Raw genomic sequence first — 19301 nt, 5'->3', positions numbered from 1 at the left:
GTTCTCACAGGACACCCGCAACAGTATCTTCAACCCTGCCGATGGCGAGCTCGTATCTTCGTAACTTCATCTCTTCGTACATCATGTGCTATCGCTTGAGTGAGGCAAACCGCTTCTGCAACTCATCCACATCCGGAATCTTGCCCCCAGGGCCGCCATTCGTTTCCTTTGCTTTAGCTACCTCACTCGTCTTCTTCATCGGTTTCAGATTGAGCGGGCCAGGCACATTAACCTTCGGTCGGATGTTATCAGTGCTCGGCGAAGGGGGAGCCACGGAGACGGGGCTTTTTGGACCCATATCCCGTGGAGGAGTTGCTTTGCTCAATTCATCTGCTGCGAGTGGGGCTTCCAGTGCCTTCACCTTCTGTCCACCTGAAGGGTTTTCGTCGTCGTCGTCATCGGCACCGTCCTCTCCTTCAGCGGCCGCCTGCTCGGCTTGTCGCTTGGCTTTGATACCCGGCGGATAGTCCACGCCATATGCATCCGCAATGGTCTCCAAGTATGCCTCAACCAACTCTGGCTTTGGAGGCTCCACCCTCAACTTCTTCACTATCCTATCTGGAATCTTTCCATCCGAATTCTCCACAGCCTCCAACGTGAACTCTTTGCCAAACTTCTCTGCCAACAACGACCGTACCAAACTCAGCTCTTTCACTCCTTCAATCTTCGGCGCCGAGTAAATTATGCTCTTCACGGCCTCCTCCAAACCCGGATCGCACTCTTTCGCTTCCAGCAGTCCCGCTCGCGCTGTGAGCAATTCGCAGTAAAGCTCGAGGATCTCTAGCAGCTCGGTGTTGAGGTCTGATCGGATGATGTTCTCGACTCTTATCTTGGCACTCTCTATCTTCCCTGCTTCGAGGAGCTGCGCCATCTCTCTTCGCTGCTGCTTCGCGAGTGCCGTGTCCTTCTGCTGTACCATTCGTAGTCGCGAGACGCTCAGCTTGAGCTGGACTTTGATCTTGTTGACGAGTGACGACGTCGGCGCCATGGTGGATGTTGGTGCGTTCGAGCGATGAGGCTGGGCGGTCGTGAAGGGTTATTTTCAGCTGGGCCGGTATCTGGTTGCCTTCACATGCTTGCGGGCGATTGAAGTGAGGTCCAGCCGCCCCACTTTTCCAAGCTCCAAGTTCGACTTCACCTCGCGGCAGCGGCACGGCACGAAAACAATCCATCACCACATCAACACCGACATGATACTGCGGAATAGAGGGCTGCCGCGACAGATCCGCCCTTGATGGAGTCTCATCACAACACCTGCTGTGCGTCTACAAACGAGTGATGTTCAATGGCGACGAGCATCAGGAGCCACAGAGTCATCCGTGAATGCACCACATTCCGCGACTCTGAGATCCACATACACACTAATCGCCCAATTGAACGACACTTCGTCCGAACGCACGACAGTGTCCAACGACAGAGGCCACAAATCCGCCGAAAATACAGAGGCATTCTACAACTACTACTTGCAAGCAAAGGCCAGACATGTTGCTCAAATCCCCTGCGCATGGCTCCACACGTTGAAAGTGGAGAAGTGCATTGCGGCATTGCCCCCGGACCTGGCCCATAACCCACTCCTTGTGCTTGAACGAAAAGACGATGATATCGACCTACTCAAGAAAGCTCTCCAGGCTCAAATCGCAACAATACATGCCCAACATGCTACCAAGGATGCACAGCGTGCTACCTACGCACGTTTGCGGGTGGGGATCAAATCCCTCCGTTGGCTCAATGCGCGGCCAGGGATCTACTCTGAAAGGATCGACGCTGAACTAATAGCATGCATCGTACACTGTATGGTAGCAGAACATGCTGACGAATTCATCTGGGAATGGATGAAGGTCAACCATGATGCTGACCTGAAATCTCGTGACAACCCGAACTTCAAAGTGTCGTGGAAGGGTTTCGTGTCTCGTGCTTTCCTTGACAGCACAGCGTACTGGGCTAAGAACAGGACTGAGGGCATCAACGAGGCAATTGCGCTGTTCGTAAACCATCTCGTTCCCAGTAGCAAGGCAATGGGGATACCTCTGACCTACTCCGCTCTTGGGCTCATGAAGCGGCTCATAAATCTCGGGGACAAGGGAGTAGACGTGTCACTCTACAAGCGATTCGCCTTTACTGTTCGTGTGTGGGACCAAGATGCGGCCAGTCAAAACTTCACGATATCAAGACATGCCCTCCAACATCCATCCGATCCGGACCCATTTCCCGCATTGCGCTTTCTACAGAAAATGACTCTCCGCGGCCTAAAAGCGCCTTTGTTCAAGATCTTTTCTCACCTCGAGATGGACGGACGGCTTCCCTTCTGTTTTGGTACCTCGTCAAGGTTGCACAGACGCTTTCAAAAGGGGGAAATCAGAATGCAGCACGCTACGTCCTCGACTTTGGGCGAAGGACACTTCCCTTTTATTTTGATATGGAAACGGCCAACAACTACAAGCATTTGCAATCGTCTGCTCCAGTCCGACGCGACTTCTTAGAAGCACGAGGGCACTATCGACGGACGGCAGATTAGCACTCTCGCCAGTGGCAATGACCCAAGCAAATCCTGCTGAAACGAAACGGAGAGAGGACGGCTGCGTCAACAAAAGTCAAAGTCTACAGGATAATTATGAATTGATAGCGAGACTAGGCGCTCACAGTCAATTGTGGGCTTCCCCAGGGACCACCAGGAATCGTCTTACAGTCGCTTGTGACGGCTCTTCGAGCTCTCACACGAGATGTGCGCTACTGCCAGACGCCCGAGGAGCAATGCCAGCTGCCACCAACGATGGCTTATGCGGACAAAATAAAACCTGTTCCTTCGCATCAGCGCCATCTGCGAAGGGTCGTTGCCTTTTGGTCAAACTACCACCACCACCACCACCCCATGCTTCGGGAGCTGTTTAGGTGATCTCGAATGCGAATGAGTCGCTCTTGGAGACAAGAGAGATAGCGGTTACATGTGATCCTGTCTGGGTTGTACGACAAGGGTATCAGCGCCGAAGGACTCGCATCGAGCTCTGTGCAGTGACACTTGATCGTCCAGAAGACAGTTTCAGTTCGCAAAACAGGGGCGGAAGAGTGGAAGTGGAAGGGCCCATACACGTTCTGGACCACACATGCAAATGAAGGAGATCAGACGCGATGAATCAGAGTTAACAGAAAAGCTGCATTGCATAAAAGGAGTAGAGCTAAGAATAAAAAAGATCATCATGTAAAAAACCATCTCATCTCATCGCATCGCATCGCATCGCATTGCTCATTTCCCGCATTCAAGTGTTCGTTGATCATCATCAATCTGCTCTCGTTCATTCAACAAGTTCCCAAAAAGACGTTCATCATTGTCATCAACAGGCAACGAGTGCAGCATTGCAATGAAAATCCAAAAAGCATCATCCAGGGGAATCATCATAGAATCGAAAGAACCAACGCGAAAAAAAAAAAATCGACGACGCTTATCCCAAGAAAATTCCAAAAACGCCAAGTTTCATGTTCAAAAGTCTCCCATCTCTCATCACGGTCAGTCACCACACAAGCCGGGAAAAACGCGATGCAAGCAAGTCGTGGTCCAAACTTCGGAGGGTATCTTTTTGCAAAATGCATTCCCGAAGCACGTCTCGTCTCCCTACGTTTGTGCGTTTCCAGCATGAAATGATTCGTTTCGTTCCGGTTCGTGTGCTCAAAATAGCAGGTATGGATGCTTTGGGTGTGAGAAAGGTTCGGTTGTCGTTACGGGTCGTTAAGGTCGTGACATAGGAAAATTGGAGTTGGATGTCGGATGGGTGTGGGGTCGGCAGTTTCGTGTGTGGTGTTGGTGCGGTATGTGTTGTTTCGTTTTGGGTTTCGGGTGTTGTTTCAAGACCTGTGCTCGGCGGCTCTGTTGCCCTCGCTGGTGGCGACTGCGACCAGGGCTTCCAGTTTGGCCATGTCGTTGTTGGGCGCTTGGCTGTAGTTTGCCTGGGCAAATCGAGGGTCATGTCCGGACTGCAGGGCATATGTTTGTGGTGGCTGGCTTTGGGCCTGCATGTAGGTTTGGTATCCGGAATCAGCACGTCCGTGGTCGGTGGATTGATGGTAGACTTTTTGTTCGTCCGTGGTCATTGCCGTGCCAGGAGGGTACTCTGCCATGCCGTTGGGGTTGACAATGACAGGGTTGTACTCGTTGACTTGGGACGTCGAGGGTGTAGGCACACCATCACTACTGCCAGAATCCTCGGGAGAAGGACGCTGTATACCGTACATGCCTTGACTGCCGTGCGACGGAGTGATCGGACCGCCATACCATGCGTTTCGCTTGTTCTTTCGCGGTGTAACAGGCTGCTCTGGCATCGACATGTGCTTCGGGGGCTGGACATAGTGCTGCTGGGGTACTGGAGCCTGCTGGTTGAAGTAGATAGGCTGTTGCTGAGGCGGTGCTGGCTGGGTTACTTGCCATTGTCCCTCAGCAGGACCATTTGCAGCAGCGATGTCGAGCCTTGTTAGGCCTTGCTGAAGTCCAGCGTCAGATGGTCGGCTTGAACTTGGTGGCCTTGGCGAAGCATCGACCATCATTGGGCTGGACTGCTGACGAGGCCCTGGAGGCGGAGCGTGGTCAAAACTTTCAATCCCAGGGAGTCGGGTCATCTGGCTCGCAGCCTGTTGCTGAGTGAATGCCGGTCGCGGTTCATCCGGGGTCTGATGATACGTCAATCCGCTCGTGGCCGGTCTCTGCGCATACTGCGAGTTGCTGCTGGGATGCCACGTCCTTCTTCGATACTCCATCTCCGTCTCAGATTCTCGGCGTCCTTGTGAGAAAACAGAACTGGTTGGACTGGCAAAGACGCTGCTATTTTGGGAGAAGTTTGCCGACTGTCCCGAGGGAATGGGGCTGAAGTATGGCATGGGGTATGTTGCATTCTGGTTTTGGAACGGATTCTGCCCAGAAGGGACGGACAATCTTCGTCCTGGCGCACGTGCTCCGTTATAGAAGGAAGACCTTGACAAAGTCGAAGCTGGCGATGCCATTCCTGATTGAAACCGTGGACTCTGCGCTCCGGCAGAGAATTGAGATGTAGGCGTGCTGTATCCCGTCGGAGACTGATTGTAGTAGACGTATTGTTGGCTTGGACTGCCACCCATGCCGTTGTTGTATGTCTCGAGTGACAGTCTCGCGCGAGCAGACGGGTCATTTGCCATGGCCAGGGGCTGCGGTCGTCGTCGAGTATCTTCCGACACACCGACACTGGAAGTCGTAGATCCGATGCTAGACGTGGACAGGTTTCGACTGTGTCCTCTCGAGTGTCCCCCATTACTACCAAGAGTCGACGCACGTGAGCGACTGCCAGGTGGTCGCACTCGGTCGGTTCGAATCTGGCGTTGAAATCGTGTGCTCGTTGCTGCGAGCGAGTCCCCTGGTATTTCCTCATTCACGTGGACAGTCTGCGCATGTTGCCGCAGGTTGTCCAGGCGAGAGAAACGCCTTGAACAATGACATTGGAACGGCCGTTCGCCCGTGTGTTTCCTGATGTGTCGAGCCAGATGCTCACTGCGGGTGAAACTCAACTGGCAAGGTGGAAACTCGGTACAGAAGAACCGTTGCCCTTTCTTCTTCTTCGAGGGCCGTTGCGATTCGCTGGTAACGCTCTCGTTGTCCGAACCGTCGTCTTCTGCGCCATCTTCATCGTTCGCCTCCCCCATTTCGACGTCTATTGACTGGCTCTCCGACTTTGCGGAGCGGTGTGATGCATCTCGCTTTACCGAATTACTCGACTCTTGCGGCTGGTCTTGCGACTGGGCGGGTGTGATCGGTTCGTCTGGTAAAGGCTTCTGGCCTGGCAAGCCACCGAAGCTGTGCCTCGTGGGTGTGTTCGGCGACGACTCGTCGGCGTTCATGTCGTTCTCGGGATGATCTAGCAGACCCGTGGTAGGTGTTGGGGTGGTTGGTGTTTGCGCTTGACCAGACTGTCCATCTTCTGGCACTGTCAGGTCTTTGTTGACGGCAGAAAACGTTGCCATCGACTCGACGAGTGTAGTCGCAGGTTGCTTGCCAGCTTACCGCCGGGCTGTGCGACGTTGAGGCGTGCGCTGCGCACAGAAGCAACGGCTTCCTACGAGTATAGGTGTGGGCGCTCACAACAACTCTTTCCCAGACGTCCGAGTGTGTGCGATCGAGTGTCGCATTCGTCGCAGTGGGTGGTTGGGTGGCAGAGCCGCAAGGGTAAGTGTAAGGCTGGGAGCCGTTACGTCGGACGGGCCGATCGCAGCAAGACTCGGCCAAGCGGTCGTGAAAGGAATGACTCGAACGGAAAGTGTCGGCGGCACGGCGTCTAATCGTCAGTCGCCAGACAATGATCTCGGGCGGCTGCAGTTGTGCAGAAGGTAAGTGAGAGAGGAGAGGCGTAGCACTGGAATCGCTGACGATGATGATAAGGCACGCTTGAAACAGGCTGCGGGCCAGTGCAGGAGGGAAGTCGAGGATTCCCGCCACACTACACGCGGATGCTGACGAGTGAGCGCAGGCACAAAAGTCTCATCAGCGGCGGATGAGGGGAAACAGCGAGACAGGACAAGACTGCGCGCAGGCGAGATGTGCTGCTGCACGGGTCAGGCCCGCTGCGATAGGTGGTTGAGCTACACCTGTGGACGGGAGCGACGATGGCAGCGCGGATGGCGCTTTGCGTTGTTGCTGCTGGCTGGTGGAGGGGCGGCGGACTACTGACTGGTGGGGTCTGTACCGTCGAACTTCTGACATGCAAGGATGGCTGTAGGTTAAAATCCGCCCACGCAGATCGCTCTGCGTTAGAGATCCGCAGCAAGCGTCGCCGGCGACAACGACCGCCCCTACAGGCTGCTGCTGGACACGGCGACAGCGCTGGGAATGAGGCACCCGTCGTCGCAGACTCGCAGAGCGCAGCAGGCTCAAGCCAGAATGCTGGCTGTCGTGTCGGAAGTGGTCGGAATGGAGTGCTGCTTGGGACCAGCTCGATAAGCTCCTCCTCTCGCTGAGAGGTGTGGTTCAGGTTTCGTTTGGTGCGATGACTGCGGGCTGGAAAGAGAAACGGCGGGTGGGAGGGCCTGGCGCTGGTACCTCGCCCAGCCCTCGAACTCAAACGATGTCTACTTGTCCTCGACACCAGGTACAGAGTACGGCCAGGCAGGTACAGCGCGTGGGCGTCTCTGGCACGGTCTCGAACGACCCCACATCCAACATCGCCGCCAAGTTGCCCAAGTGCGTGCTCGCATTTGTGCTCACCTGGCCTCCGTGAAGCGTCCTGTTCGTTGCTGGCCGAGTATCTCACCGGTGCCGTATGTTCACATGCCACCATCGGAACAGCTAGCGGACCTGTCGAAACACCCGGCCTAGGATACAGCTTCTCCTTCAAACGTCAGCTTTGGCGGTGACGGAGAAGATTTCGCCAGCAGGCGTGCGACACTGTGCTGGCGAAATCTTCTCCATATTGCTCGAGAGTGCCCGCTGCCCTCTCTGTGCTTCCCACCTCCGGGATTCTGGTGCTGTGTCTGCTGTTGAGAAGACCAATCGAGGCATGGATAGAAGGATCTTCGCGGCTTTGCGCAGTGGTGTGCATGAGCGCTAAGCTAGCGTGCTGGAGCAATCGCGTCCTGCAAGGGCGAGATACCTCTAGCCAGGTACATAACCTTCGCCCAACGAAAGAGGAAGACGCGGCGATGCCGCCCAAAACAGGCGTTGCATCGAACTCCATACTCTGCTTCGCGGTATATTTGTCGAGTGCCTGTGAAGACAACGCAGCTGACAGCTTACCGCCATATGCGCGGCACAGAAGGTCTTGTCATGTGGTTGCCTCTGAATCAGTTCGCGAATGCAATCGACGCCGGGAGTGGCGCTCTCTCGGTTCCGTCGTGATATATCCGACGCCAGCCATCTGGTGCCTGCCACTTCTCAACCACCCTCGATTTTGTTTCTCCACGTCATTCGAATCGACCAAGCACAGGGTCTTACAAACACCTTTGTTTTGCGCCATTGACCTGCAAAGGCCGTTGCTGTTGCGAGGAGATGGAGCAGATTGGACGAATTTGCGAATCGCTGGAATCGGCATCCGGGCTTCGGGTCTTGGAGCTGGCACAGCAGTCGGGATATCATGCATCGCATCACCTGCTGATAATGCGACGCGAGTCTTGCAGTAGTATGTAGGTAATGCTGAGATTGATAAAATTTTGTCGACTTTGAATTATCCAGAAGAGGAGGTGACGTCGAAAAAGAGTTGTTGAAATGGTCATTCATGAGGAAGCTACAGCCAGCCGTGACTTCCTCTTCAAGCTCGAGATTGCCATTTCTCCGACATGCCATCCACAACTCACCAGGACCGGCGCAATCCCATTATACATGTTGTTGATGTGTCAAGCAAGGCATGGCGGCCAAGTCACTGCGTGCATTTATGAAGACCGGCGACACTGCATCGCGCATCACAACATGCACTGGCGCTATTCATATGGAATTATCCAAATAAAATCTCACCAAGGATCAAGTGAGTACGCCGACAACAGCTCTCAGCTCCATGCTGCAGGTCCAGTCTCGAGAGGGCAGATACATATCGCTCCCGTGGTCATCGACCTGGGCAGTTCGAACCAATCCGAACAGGCCTGCGTTAGTCGAGTCGGAGCTGTTGCTGTTGGAAGACACGAATCGTGCGATGGTAGGTCTCCCCTGGTATTGGACCTTCAATGGAGATGGATCATAGGCCTCCTTCCGGACATGTTCGCGGCTTGAGGCCGGAGGTCGGGCTGGCGAGTAGAGCACAACAGGTAAGAAAGCATGACCACGGAGAAGTGTCAGGATGTCTGCGGTTATTAAGAATAAGTTTCTGCACCTTGTATTTCCGTCTGGCAACGAAGTTTCAAGAGTTGCGAGTGCTTGGTGGCTACATAGTCGAACGTCGTCTCGGGGAGATACGTAACCCACATCGAATCTGAGTGTGATGGCATCCACTTCAATCAACCACTCGCATGACAGACGCAGTGAGTCACTGCCTATACCAAAATGAGTGTTGTTCGTAAGAGACGACGGCTCAATGTGTTTCGTCAGGCTCGCTCGTTGCAGCCAGCGATTCGATATCAAGTCCCAGGCCAAGGGAGCTTCATGATGAGAGAAGCACTGCCGAAGTGCGTCGATATCAAGGGGATTTGGACCATGTCGAAGCGAGTGGAAGGAGGGTGTTGTGTGGTTGAAGTCCCCTGAGATCCATGCCAAGACAGACCACGGACCATCCCGCGCTCGGTCTCTCTGATTGGCGTGACGTTGCAACTCAGGGAAACGAAGCACCACTTGTCAATAAGAACCACATCTCCATCGCCGCCTGGACCCTCAGACTACTTCAGAAAGCGGTCAGCGGCATTCACAGCAATCCGAGAGCCTCGAAGTGCCATTTCCACGACCCTCGCGCAATGCGCCCATGATCGATCGGGCAATTTCTCCTCCACCGACTCTCGTCCGCGGCTGCATGTGAAGCTCCTACTTTAGCACCTACACCTCCGCATCCATACCCCATATCTGCCTCGAACGCGCAGCAACACCAAACCATCACAGTCACGAGACTGTGCATAATCAGCCATGGCCAACCCATACCAGGACGGTGGGCCAGACCCCGAAGGCGCTCAACCCTACGCCCAGGACGGCGGATATGATCAAAGCCAACAATCCTCAACACCAGGCCCCGGAGGAGCAGCAGCTGCTGCGAAGAAGAAGCGTGCATACGCAGGGCAGGCATATGAATTCGGTGCTGGCGGCAATGCGGCCGCGGGAGCCCAGCCTGGAGGTAGTCAATTTCCGGGGCAGCAACAACCACAGATGGGTGGATATGGATATCCAGCTCAAGGTGTCCCACAGCAACCTGCATATGGAATGCCACAGCAGCCAGCGTATGGCGACCCCGGCGTGGGAAGTCCAGCGCCCCAGCAGCCCGTGTACGGCCAGCCCCAATATGGTGCACCTCAAGGCGGATACGAGCCTCCAGCTCCTGGCTACCCAGCTCCTGGCGGCACTCCAGGAATGGCACAACAAGGAGGCGTCCAGGGTATGACACAGCAGTTCTCGCAAATGGGCGTGGGTGGACAGCAACCACCAGCTCAACCTCAGCAACCCGCCGTCCAGCTCAGACTAAACCCATTGCAACCCGTGGATATCAGTACACAGGGCCCGCCGTTCCAGATCGCCGACGACCTGAACCAACCTCCACCGCCTATCATTCTACCACCAAATGTAAGTTCTGATCACTCGTTAAGATTGCTATGGCTAATGTTGTAGTCTTCCGTGACCCCCTCCCCACACGCAAATTGCCCGCCAAAGTACGTCCGATCGACTCTCAACGCGATGCCAGCGACGTCGTCCCTTTTGAAGAAGAGCAAACTCCCATTCGCCCTCATTATCCAGCCCTACGCCGCGCTCCACGATGCAGAGGACGATGTTCCAGTACAGCACGATCAGGTTATTGCCCGATGCAGAAGATGTCGAACATACATGAATCCTTTTGCCAGCTTCTTGGATCATTCTCACAGATGGCGATGCAACATGTGCAACCTCACGAACGATGTTCCACAGAGCTTCGACTGGGACAGCGTGAAGCAACAGTCAGTCGACAGGTGGCAGAGACCAGAACTGAACTACGCTGTGAGCGAGTTCGTTGCTCCACAGGAATACATGGTGCGGGCTCCACAACCTTTAATCTACCTCTTCCTCTTCGATGTCAGCTACGCTGGTGTCACGTCTGGCCTTCTCGCGACAGCTGCACGATGCATTCTGGAAAGTCTTGACCGGATACCAAACACTGACCGAAGGACGCGACTTGGGTTCATGGCAGTCGACAGTTCGCTGCACTATTTCAGCATACCTCGTGACGGTGGCGAGAGCAACGACGCGAAGATGCTTGTGGTCAGCGATCTGGACGAGCCATTCTTGCCGACGCCGGAAGACCTGCTGGTTAACCTGACGGAATGCCGTGCAAACATTGAAGCTTTCCTTGGCAAGCTACAGGGCATGTTCGCCAGCACTCAGAATGGCAGTTCGGCCATGGGGTCAGCACTGCGAGCCGGTCACAAGCTTATCAGCCATGTTGGTGGAAAGATTGTGGTGTTGTCCGCAACTCTGCCAAACGTTGGACACGGCAAGCTGGACATGAGGGAAGACAAAAAACTTCTTGGCACCTCGAAAGAGAACAGTCTGCTGCAGACCCAGAACAGCTTCTTCAAGAGTTTCGCCGTGGAATGTAGCAAGACTCAGGTGTCTATCGACATGTTCTTGTTCAGCGCGCAGTACCAGGACGTTGCTAGCTTGAGCAACCTGCCAAGATATACTGGCGGACAAACTTACTTCTACCCAGCCTGGAATGCTGCGAGAACAGAAGACGCCATCAAGTTTGCTACAGAATTCAGCGACTACCTGTCGTCAGAGATTGGGCTGGAAGCTGTGCTTCGTGTGCGTACTACGACCGGCCTTCGACCAAGCGCTTTCTACGGCAACTTCTTCAACAGATCCAGTGATCTTTGCGCATTCCCAGCAATGCCAAGAGACCAAGCGTACGTGGTTGAAATCGCAATCGACGAGAGCATCACGAAGGCCTTTGCATGCTTGCAAGTGGGTGTGCTGCATACGACGTGCAACGGGGAGCGTAGGATTCGTGTTATGACGCTCAGCATACCTGTGACCCAGAACATGGCCGACGTCTACGCGTCAGCCGATCAGCAGGCTATCACCCACTACTTCGCGCACAAGGCCGTGGAGCGAGCCCTCAGCAGTGGCTTGGATGCTGCTAGAGATGCCCTCCAGGCGAAGCTAATCGAGCTGCTGCAGACGTACAAGAAAGAGCTTGGAGGTGGCAACATGGGCGGTGGTGGTCTGCAGTTCCCAGCTAACATGCGAGCTATGCCCATGCTCTTCCTAGGCTTGATGAAGAATGTGAGTAGCGCAAGATCTCAAATCATTGGATACATTGATACTGACCTGTGTTTAGCTTGGACTTCGCAAGTCTGCACAAATCCCTACCGACCTGCGATCTGCCGCACTGTGCCTGCTTTCCACCCTTCCGTTGCCGCTTCTGATGCAGTACATCTACCCTCGACTGTACTCGCTTCATGACATGCCCGACGATGCTGGTCTGCCAAACCCAGATACTGGCGCCATCGTCATGCCGTCGCCGCTGAACCTCACCTCCGGCAACATTGTTCCCTATGGTTTGTACCTGATCGACGATGGTCAGACGCAATTCTTGTGGCTCGGTCGCGATGCAGTACCGGCCCTTATCAACGACGTATTTGGCATTGAAGACAAGAACCAACTCAAGCAAGGCAAGACCTCACTGCCGGTACTGGATTCAGAGATGAACGAACGAGTCCGCGCCGTGGTCGAGAAGTCACGCGACCATCGGTCCAAGGGCTGCGGCAGTATTGTCGTCCCTCCGCTTTATTTGATCAGAGAGGACGGTGAGCCTAGCCTGCGCCTTTGGGCACAAACGATGTTGGTCGAAGACCGTGCAGACCAAGGCGTCAGCGGAGCGATGTTCATTGGCATGTTGAGGGAGAAGGTTGTTTCATAAAAGCATGGGGACGGGCGAGTGTGAGCGTTTCTTCAGCATGGCAGTATGGGTGGTTGGGTGATCCTATGCGGCAGATGCGGGTATGTGCGCAAGTATGCGCTTGTTGGAGAGCATTAGTGAGTAAAATAGACGAGGAAAGAGTACGTAGGTACGGAATATGAGGAGAGTCAAAAGTTTAATATGAGGTGAATGTTCGACAAACTTTCGGTCTCGGTCTCCGCGCGACTTCGCGTACCTGCGTCAACGCGTCATTCAAGTCTATCACATTCCCACTGTATCAACATTCAACATGCCGAAGCGCAAGCTCGTCAAGGGACCGTCGGATGGTGAGGATGAACTCTCGCCGCCTCCGAAAGATCTCCTAGAGAAGGGGAACGGTATCGTGAATGGATCTCAGGAACCTCCTGCCTCGAAGAAACGCAAGACCACGAAAGCGGCACAAAAAGTAGAAACCGAAGTCGAGCAACCAGTCGAGAAGCCGAAGCGTGGACGCAAGACCAAGCTCAAGGTCGAGGCTGGAGAGGAAGAAGAAGCTGTAGGGGTAGTTGCCAAAACTGCACCAAAACGAGGCAAGAAGGTCGAAGAGGAGGTCAAGGAGGCCACGGTCGAAGAGAACGGCGAAGAGAAGAGCGTCAAGACTCAGCGGAAGAGAAAGACAAAGGAGGAGAAGGAGGCTGAGATGGTGCCTCTCGCCGCGAGGACGGTGGGCCATAAGCTGTTCATCGGGGCGCATGTCAGTGCTGCTGGAGGTTGGTCTCCTGCAAAACAACCCACACTTGAGATAGCTGTACTGACATGATTTTCATCGAACTAGGTGTCCAAAACGCCGTTCTCAACAGCACCCACATCGGCGCCAACGCTTTCGCACTCTTCCTCAAATCTCAGCGCAAATGGGCGAACCCTGACTTGCTCGCCGACCACTGCACATCATTCCACGACCACTGTGGCAAGCATACCTATGACCAAGGAAAGCACGTTGTGCCTCATGGCTCGTATCTGGTCAATCTTGCCCATACGGACAAGGCACGCACAGAGCAGGCTTACACGAGTTATCTGAACGATCTGAAGAGATGCGAGAGGTTAGGGATCAAGCTGTACAACATTCATCCTGGAAATACGGTTTCGAACGATCGTCAAGAGGCGATCAGACATCTGGCGAAGAATCTCAATGCTGCGCATAAGGAGACGAAGAGTGTGATCACGTTACTCGAGAACATGGCCGCGGGTGGGAATGTGCTCGGATCCACGTTTCAGGATTTGGCGGACATCATTACTTTGGTGGAGGACAAGAGTCGTATTGGTGTCTGCATTGACACTTGTCATGCTTTCGCGGGTGGCTACGATTTGCGGACACCGGAAGCGTGGAAGAAGACCATGGACGAGTTCGGAGAGACCGTTGGGTTTGAATATCTTCGAGCATTCCATGTGAATGATTCAAAGGCGCCTCTCACCAGCCACCGAGACCTCCACGCCAACATCGGAACGGGCTTCCTTGGCCTGCGAGCTTTCTGGAACCTCGTCAACGAGCCCCGAGTCGTCGGCTTACCCCTAGTACTCGAGACGCCAATCACAGTGCGAGATGACGAAGGCAACATCGTGAAAGACGAGAAGGGCAAAGAAAAAGAAGACAAATCCATCTGGGCCGAGGAGATCAAGATGTTGGAGAAGATGGTGGGCATGGATGTCGAAGGCGAGGAGTTTCAGGAGATGGAAGAGCGGTTGGCGAAGAAGGGGAGGAAGGAGAGGGAGAGGATTGGAGAGCAGATTGAGAGGAAGAGGGAGAAGGATGAGAAGAAGGCGAAGGGTGGTGGGAAGAAGAGGAAGAAGGGAAAGGGGGAGAGTGACAGTGAGGGGAGTGAGGTGGAGCAGGATGGTTGAGCGCTTCTTTAAGGCTCGGCGCTTAACGACTCGCCCTTGACATGAAATGGATGCGTTGGCAGAGGCCTGTGCCTTCAAGCTGAGGCTGACGACGGCCTGCGAGACGACTTTGTTCGGCCGAGTAACTGTGGATCACTTCGACTACATAGATGCTGCCGCATGCTGAGCCGGTACCCTGGCATCAATCACTCTAATTTCTCTTCGACTAGACTGCTCGTCACTCTCTTCCATCATACAACTGCGACAGTCATGGGAGCTGCCTACACATACGATCGATTCTCCGACCCGCAACGACAAATTCGACTTCTGCACCTTCACTGCAGCGACGATAGGAACTCGTCCTTGACCGGTCAAATTGAAATTTACAATGTGCCCACGGATGGCACAGTCATGGAGCCTCGTTTTGAGGCACTTTCGTACACTTGGGGCAGCGCTACGGCTAACAAGCAAGTGTTCGTAAATGATGAGACTCTGATGATCACGGACAGTTTGGAGTCTTTCCTTCGCGTCCGTCGTCAGCCGCAGCAAGAGTTGGTCTTCTGGGTGGACGCTATCTGCATCAATCAGCAAGACGTCGAGGAGAAAAGCCAGCAGATCCCGCTGATGGGATTCATCTACACCCTGGCGTGCAAAGTCACAATATGGCTGGGTCCGAGATCCGACGACAGCGACTTTGGCATGCAATGGCTCAACGAACTTGGCGAGGACTCGCCGTACGCGAAGATGCCATTGCTCTCAAGCAAATCTCTGCGAGCTGTTCAGAACATCCTCCTCCGACCGTGGTGGACCCGGATGTGGATCGTTCAAGAGATTGTGTCCGGTGGCTTCCATTTCAAGATGCACCACATGCACCTCATGTGTGGTGATCGAGCTGTTTCCTGGATGAACCTCGTCATCGCCGCGGCTCGCATGCGAGCGTATCAAGACGACCAGCGGCAGTTCTTCCCAAACATTGATCGTATCTTGGAGCTCGATGCATTGCGGGACAGTCCGCTCGGCCTTCGTCTTGCGGGTCCCTACCGTGTCTACGTCGAGCGGTCTCTGTATTCGCCCGTGCCCATGCTCGCTCGCTGCCGGCGATACGACGCCACAGATCCACGAGACAAGGTCTACGCTATCTATAATCTCATCTCTGAGAGCATACCGGGTCTCGACCGGCCAGATTACAGAGCCTCCGTAGAAGAAGTCTACACAAACCTCGCCATTAGTCGATATGAGCAAGACGACGTTAAGCTCTTGACATACTGTGGACCATCATCGCTTGATGCTCCGTCGTGGGTCCCCGACTGGTCGTTGAAGCCGCGCTGCCGGCCACTGCCTACTGGGACTGGTTTGTACTCCGACGTCCCTTGGTGGTGTGAGCCTCCAGATGACAGTGCACCCCAGACTGAAGAATATGGCCCATATAGGGACGCACTGGGAGAAACCCGGTCGAGGAGAATTGTCCAAGGCTACATTTTTCGTGGCTACCATTTCCATGGCTACAATGCGTTCGGGGAGCAGATGGCTTTCGAGAAGGCACTCAGAGTCGAGCGATTAGAGCTCGCAGTGAACGAGACTAAGCTCATGAAGGCATTTGAAGCACTCTCGCCATCAGCAGACGCCTCGAAGGGGCCAAGGCCGGGCGAGCTTGCTGAGTTGGACACAATCGTGTCAGCAATGGTCCGCGAGGTGTATGCACGTGCAAGTAAGTCTACCCTGAGTCCGCAAGATCAGCCGGGCCCTCTCAAAGAGGGCGAGCTCGTGACTGAGCGTCAACAAAAGACCAAGTTGTTGAGGAGCCTGGAATACTCTTCTCCGCCGTATGCAGCAGGGGGAGATGTATCATTCAAGGTTATTGTCGACAGCGCAACGGGTGAAGCAAACGTTTCGGGTGTACTCTGGGACACTATAGATACAGTCCACAGCGAGCCTTTCCCGGATGATATTGAAGGGACTTGGCAGAATGCGACCCTGTTCATGGTTGCTGTTGGCCTGTGTAAGGCCCTCGCGACAAATCACCAGGCTGCGAGGGAGCGATACCCTGACATTCGATCGAGGATGATGGCATTTTGGTCCACGTTGCTCGCGGGGCAGATACTGCTGATTGACCAGTCGCATGTGATTTGCGCGGGCGGAGAGAAGATGGACTACATGAACTGGCTGCCTGAGATTGACAAGACGTGGTCAGAGCGAGCTCCACCCTTGACTCCAATGACTAGCGGTCTTATACACTTGCAACAAGTGGTCAACGACAATCGAGAGGCCGCTGCACTGTTGGACTTGAAGACCTTCGTTCAGCACGACTGGCTGCATGGCACAGAGAACGAAGACCGAAAAAGAGACGACGATGAATCTCACGTTAACGAAGACGTCCAGAACTTGTTGTTCGGCGACTGGTCCCAAGAAGAGGGCGCAAGCTACGAAAAGGAGCTCAGTCGACTGGGTTCTCTTTGGCGCCAGCAGCCGTACGATCTCTACCACCGACCCTTCAGTCTACTCAACGTTGTCCCCGATCCATTCTGGGAAGATCGAAAGGAGCGAGACGAGCTAGCCAAGCGAAAGACTTTCGAGCACAAACCACTGCCTATGACATCGCCGGGACCAGGAATACAACCAGGCTCTCCAGAGTACGGCGAATACGAAAAGATCGCCCAGCGCATTCAGGAGAGTGCGAAGAGAAAGATCAGCCTCGATCCACCTGGAACGCTGGACATTGGTATAGAACAGTATGCACTTGGACGAAGGTTTTTCATTACGGAGAAAGGGTACTTTGGCCTGGGCCCTGAGACTGTCCGCCCTGGAGACCGAATCGCTGTATTCTTTGGGCTCTCTGTACCGCTGGTTCTCAGAGACCACGAGGAGTCTGGCTTTCCAAGCAAGACGGTGTTGGGCGAGACGTATGTCCATGGTGTTATGGACGGCGAGGTGTTGCAGCAGTGGCGGGACGGATGCGTCGAGCATGAGAACGTGCTCCTGCGATGACAGCGGTGAGGTTGTAAAAATGGAGAGGGGGAAATTGCATTCAGCCCAGGCTATCGAAGCAAGGCTACTTGTTGCCACGGAGCAACGACGTCAACATCAAATATGGTAGGAAGAGTGGGAAGAGAAGCCACAGGTCGAGGTTCGTCCTCTTCATCCAGGATGGAATCCGCGCATCTGCCGTTTCGAGGTGGGGAGGTCGAAGTTGTCTGCCAGCTGTCACCTTGATCTTGTTCTGGATGCCCTCACTCTTCGAGTGTGAGCTCTCGAACCGCAGTTCATGGTCGTACATGACCTCTTCGATCGTCTGGGCTGCGAGGTACTTCCTCTCTGCATTCGCATGTGCGATTCGTCGAAGACGCAGGACATTCCTTGCGAAGGACCCTTGGACGTCTGTTACAATCGTGCCAATGGCATGCTCCAGCTCCTCGGCTGTGAAAATGTTCTTCTCCAGCCTGATGGCGACACCAGCTGACTCCAGCCGCTTCGCATGGCCGAATTGATCTCCATACATGCCCATGGCGATGACGGGAACCCCATGAAAGACGGCTTCCATAGTCGATGATCCTCCGCAGTGAGACAAGAAGAGACAAACGGACGGATGATCGAGGACGGCTCGCTGAGGAATCCAAGTATCTTGAAACAGCCAGTCCTCTTCGATGGTCGAATCGATGTTCTTCGTCGCCCAAATCACGGCGTCAATGAAACCAGCGTTGATCGCTCCACGTATGCCCTTCAGGAGTCGGTTGAATCGATCCGCGTTCGTATTCACGTGCGTTCCAAACGCGACGTACATGACCTTTCCGTCTTCGAAGCGGTCCAGGAACTTTGCCAAGGCACTGTGTGCCGGAATGGGTGGGAAGCTGTCTGATAGTACCGGACCGACCAGTCGTACTAAAGGCGGAAGATCCTTTGGTGTCTCTAAGCCGAAGAACGAATGCACAAAGTGTACATGATCTGGTTTGGCTGTGCGATTCGCACTTTTGGCTACGACTCCTGCCTCTCGGCGCATAGCCGCATGCTGAGCGAAATGATCTGTTGCTGCGTGGTACATCTGCAAACGCAAGATCTCTTCCCTCATGCGATCGACGAGGCTGGCATGTTCGCTTGTAAGATGCTTGTCCTGATATCCAGGGAGTCCAGGGATGTACGCTGCTGGAGCCACGGCAGGATGCATTTGAGGAAACATGGACGCAAGTGGTAATTGAAGTTCCCTTGCGACATCCACGCACGCATCGTCCAGCCCGTCGGCAAAGACGAAGTCTGGACGGTTCGCTTCGCAGAGAGCTCGCACGTTTCTGAAGACCTCAGGCCACCATTTCGCGAAAAGAGAGAGGCCTCGAAACCCGGCCACTCTTTGCTTGTGAGTCGCAATGCCGGAGGCTTCGAACGTTTGGTATAGCTCCCGGTCTTCTTCTGGCGTCAGATCGCGGCCGACCACGTGGACTTGGGAGATGAAGGGATAGGGGTCGGCTAGCTTTTGCCATCCTTCCAGACATGCGAAGTGGATTGTGTGGCCTCTTGAGTGCAGAATGCGGCATATCTCGAGGATTGGAGCTGTTACTTCTTGTCAGCTTGGTTAATGGCCTTATCAGAAGAACCGTCGGACAGCGTACCGGAGCATGAATATGTGGTGAGCTTTAGCATGAGGCTACAGTGCCACGCAACAGGGGATTGGGATCCTACCTCCCGACAGTCGCGACCGCGAGGATTGTACGAATCGGTCGAGTCTCAAAAGAAGCAATAGAGCGAAGCGTCATGTTTGCTTCAGCGAACCGCGCACAGCTGCGAAGACAGTCGTGGCGAATACTCTTTACTTGTGTAAGAAGTCTGAGTGGTGGCGTGTCGTGCTAACTGGATGCCTGCTGCATCAAGTGCAACCGGAAAAGGTAGCTGCTCACATTTTCCCAACATAGATAACATCGATTGCATATACGC

At 54.3% G+C, this 19301-nt stretch overlaps 7 protein-coding genes across 7 annotated transcripts; 4 read left to right on the top strand and 3 right to left on the bottom strand.

Moving 5' to 3' along the window:
- Positions 1-88: 88 nt before the first annotated feature.
- Positions 89-988, bottom strand: M409DRAFT_35108 (uncharacterized protein; the record flags this gene model as incomplete). The annotated part of the gene is made up of 1 exon (XM_033810346.1): positions 89-988. One exon carries the CDS (start codon positions 986-988, stop codon positions 89-91), a length of 900 nt encoding a protein of 299 aa, XP_033674585.1.
- Positions 989-3837: 2849 nt separating this feature from the next.
- Positions 3838-5976, bottom strand: M409DRAFT_61986 (uncharacterized protein; the record flags this gene model as incomplete). The annotated part of the gene is made up of 1 exon (XM_033814969.1): positions 3838-5976. The coding sequence occupies one exon, from the start codon at positions 5974-5976 to the stop codon at positions 3838-3840; it is 2139 nt and encodes a 712-aa protein (XP_033674584.1).
- A 2233-nt stretch (positions 5977-8209) lies between these two features.
- On the top strand, positions 8210-8707 carry M409DRAFT_48633 (uncharacterized protein; the record flags this gene model as incomplete). The annotated part of the gene is made up of 1 exon (XM_033811003.1): positions 8210-8707. One exon carries the CDS (start codon positions 8210-8212, stop codon positions 8705-8707), a length of 498 nt encoding a protein of 165 aa, XP_033674583.1.
- An 840-nt stretch (positions 8708-9547) lies between these two features.
- On the top strand, positions 9548-12524 carry M409DRAFT_61985 (uncharacterized protein; the record flags this gene model as incomplete). The annotated part of the gene is made up of 3 exons (XM_033814968.1): positions 9548-10195; positions 10241-11887; positions 11943-12524. 3 exons carry the CDS (start codon positions 9548-9550, stop codon positions 12522-12524), a joined length of 2877 nt encoding a protein of 958 aa, XP_033674582.1.
- Positions 12525-13203: 679 nt separating this feature from the next.
- On the top strand, positions 13204-14402 carry M409DRAFT_61984 (uncharacterized protein; the record flags this gene model as incomplete). Its single annotated transcript, XM_033814967.1, has 3 exons — positions 13204-13273; positions 13339-14120; positions 14175-14402. The coding sequence occupies 3 exons, from the start codon at positions 13204-13206 to the stop codon at positions 14400-14402; spliced, it is 1080 nt and encodes a 359-aa protein (XP_033674581.1).
- A 249-nt stretch (positions 14403-14651) lies between these two features.
- M409DRAFT_15966 (uncharacterized protein) lies at positions 14652-17366 on the top strand (the record flags this gene model as incomplete). The annotated part of the gene is made up of 1 exon (XM_033803427.1): positions 14652-17366. The coding sequence occupies one exon, from the start codon at positions 14652-14654 to the stop codon at positions 17364-17366; it is 2715 nt and encodes a 904-aa protein (XP_033674580.1).
- Positions 17367-17430: 64 nt separating this feature from the next.
- Positions 17431-19010, bottom strand: M409DRAFT_15965 (glycosyltransferase family 1 protein; the record flags this gene model as incomplete). Its single annotated transcript, XM_033803426.1, has 2 exons — positions 17431-18920; positions 18980-19010. 2 exons carry the CDS (start codon positions 19008-19010, stop codon positions 17431-17433), a joined length of 1521 nt encoding a protein of 506 aa, XP_033674579.1.
- Positions 19011-19301: the final 291 nt, after the last annotated feature.

This window comes from Zasmidium cellare (genome assembly GCF_010093935.1).
Source record: "Zasmidium cellare ATCC 36951 unplaced genomic scaffold M409scaffold_1, whole genome shotgun sequence".
Taxonomy (NCBI): domain Eukaryota; kingdom Fungi; phylum Ascomycota; class Dothideomycetes; order Mycosphaerellales; family Mycosphaerellaceae; genus Zasmidium; species Zasmidium cellare.
This window is presented reverse-complemented; position numbering and strand designations above follow the sequence as displayed.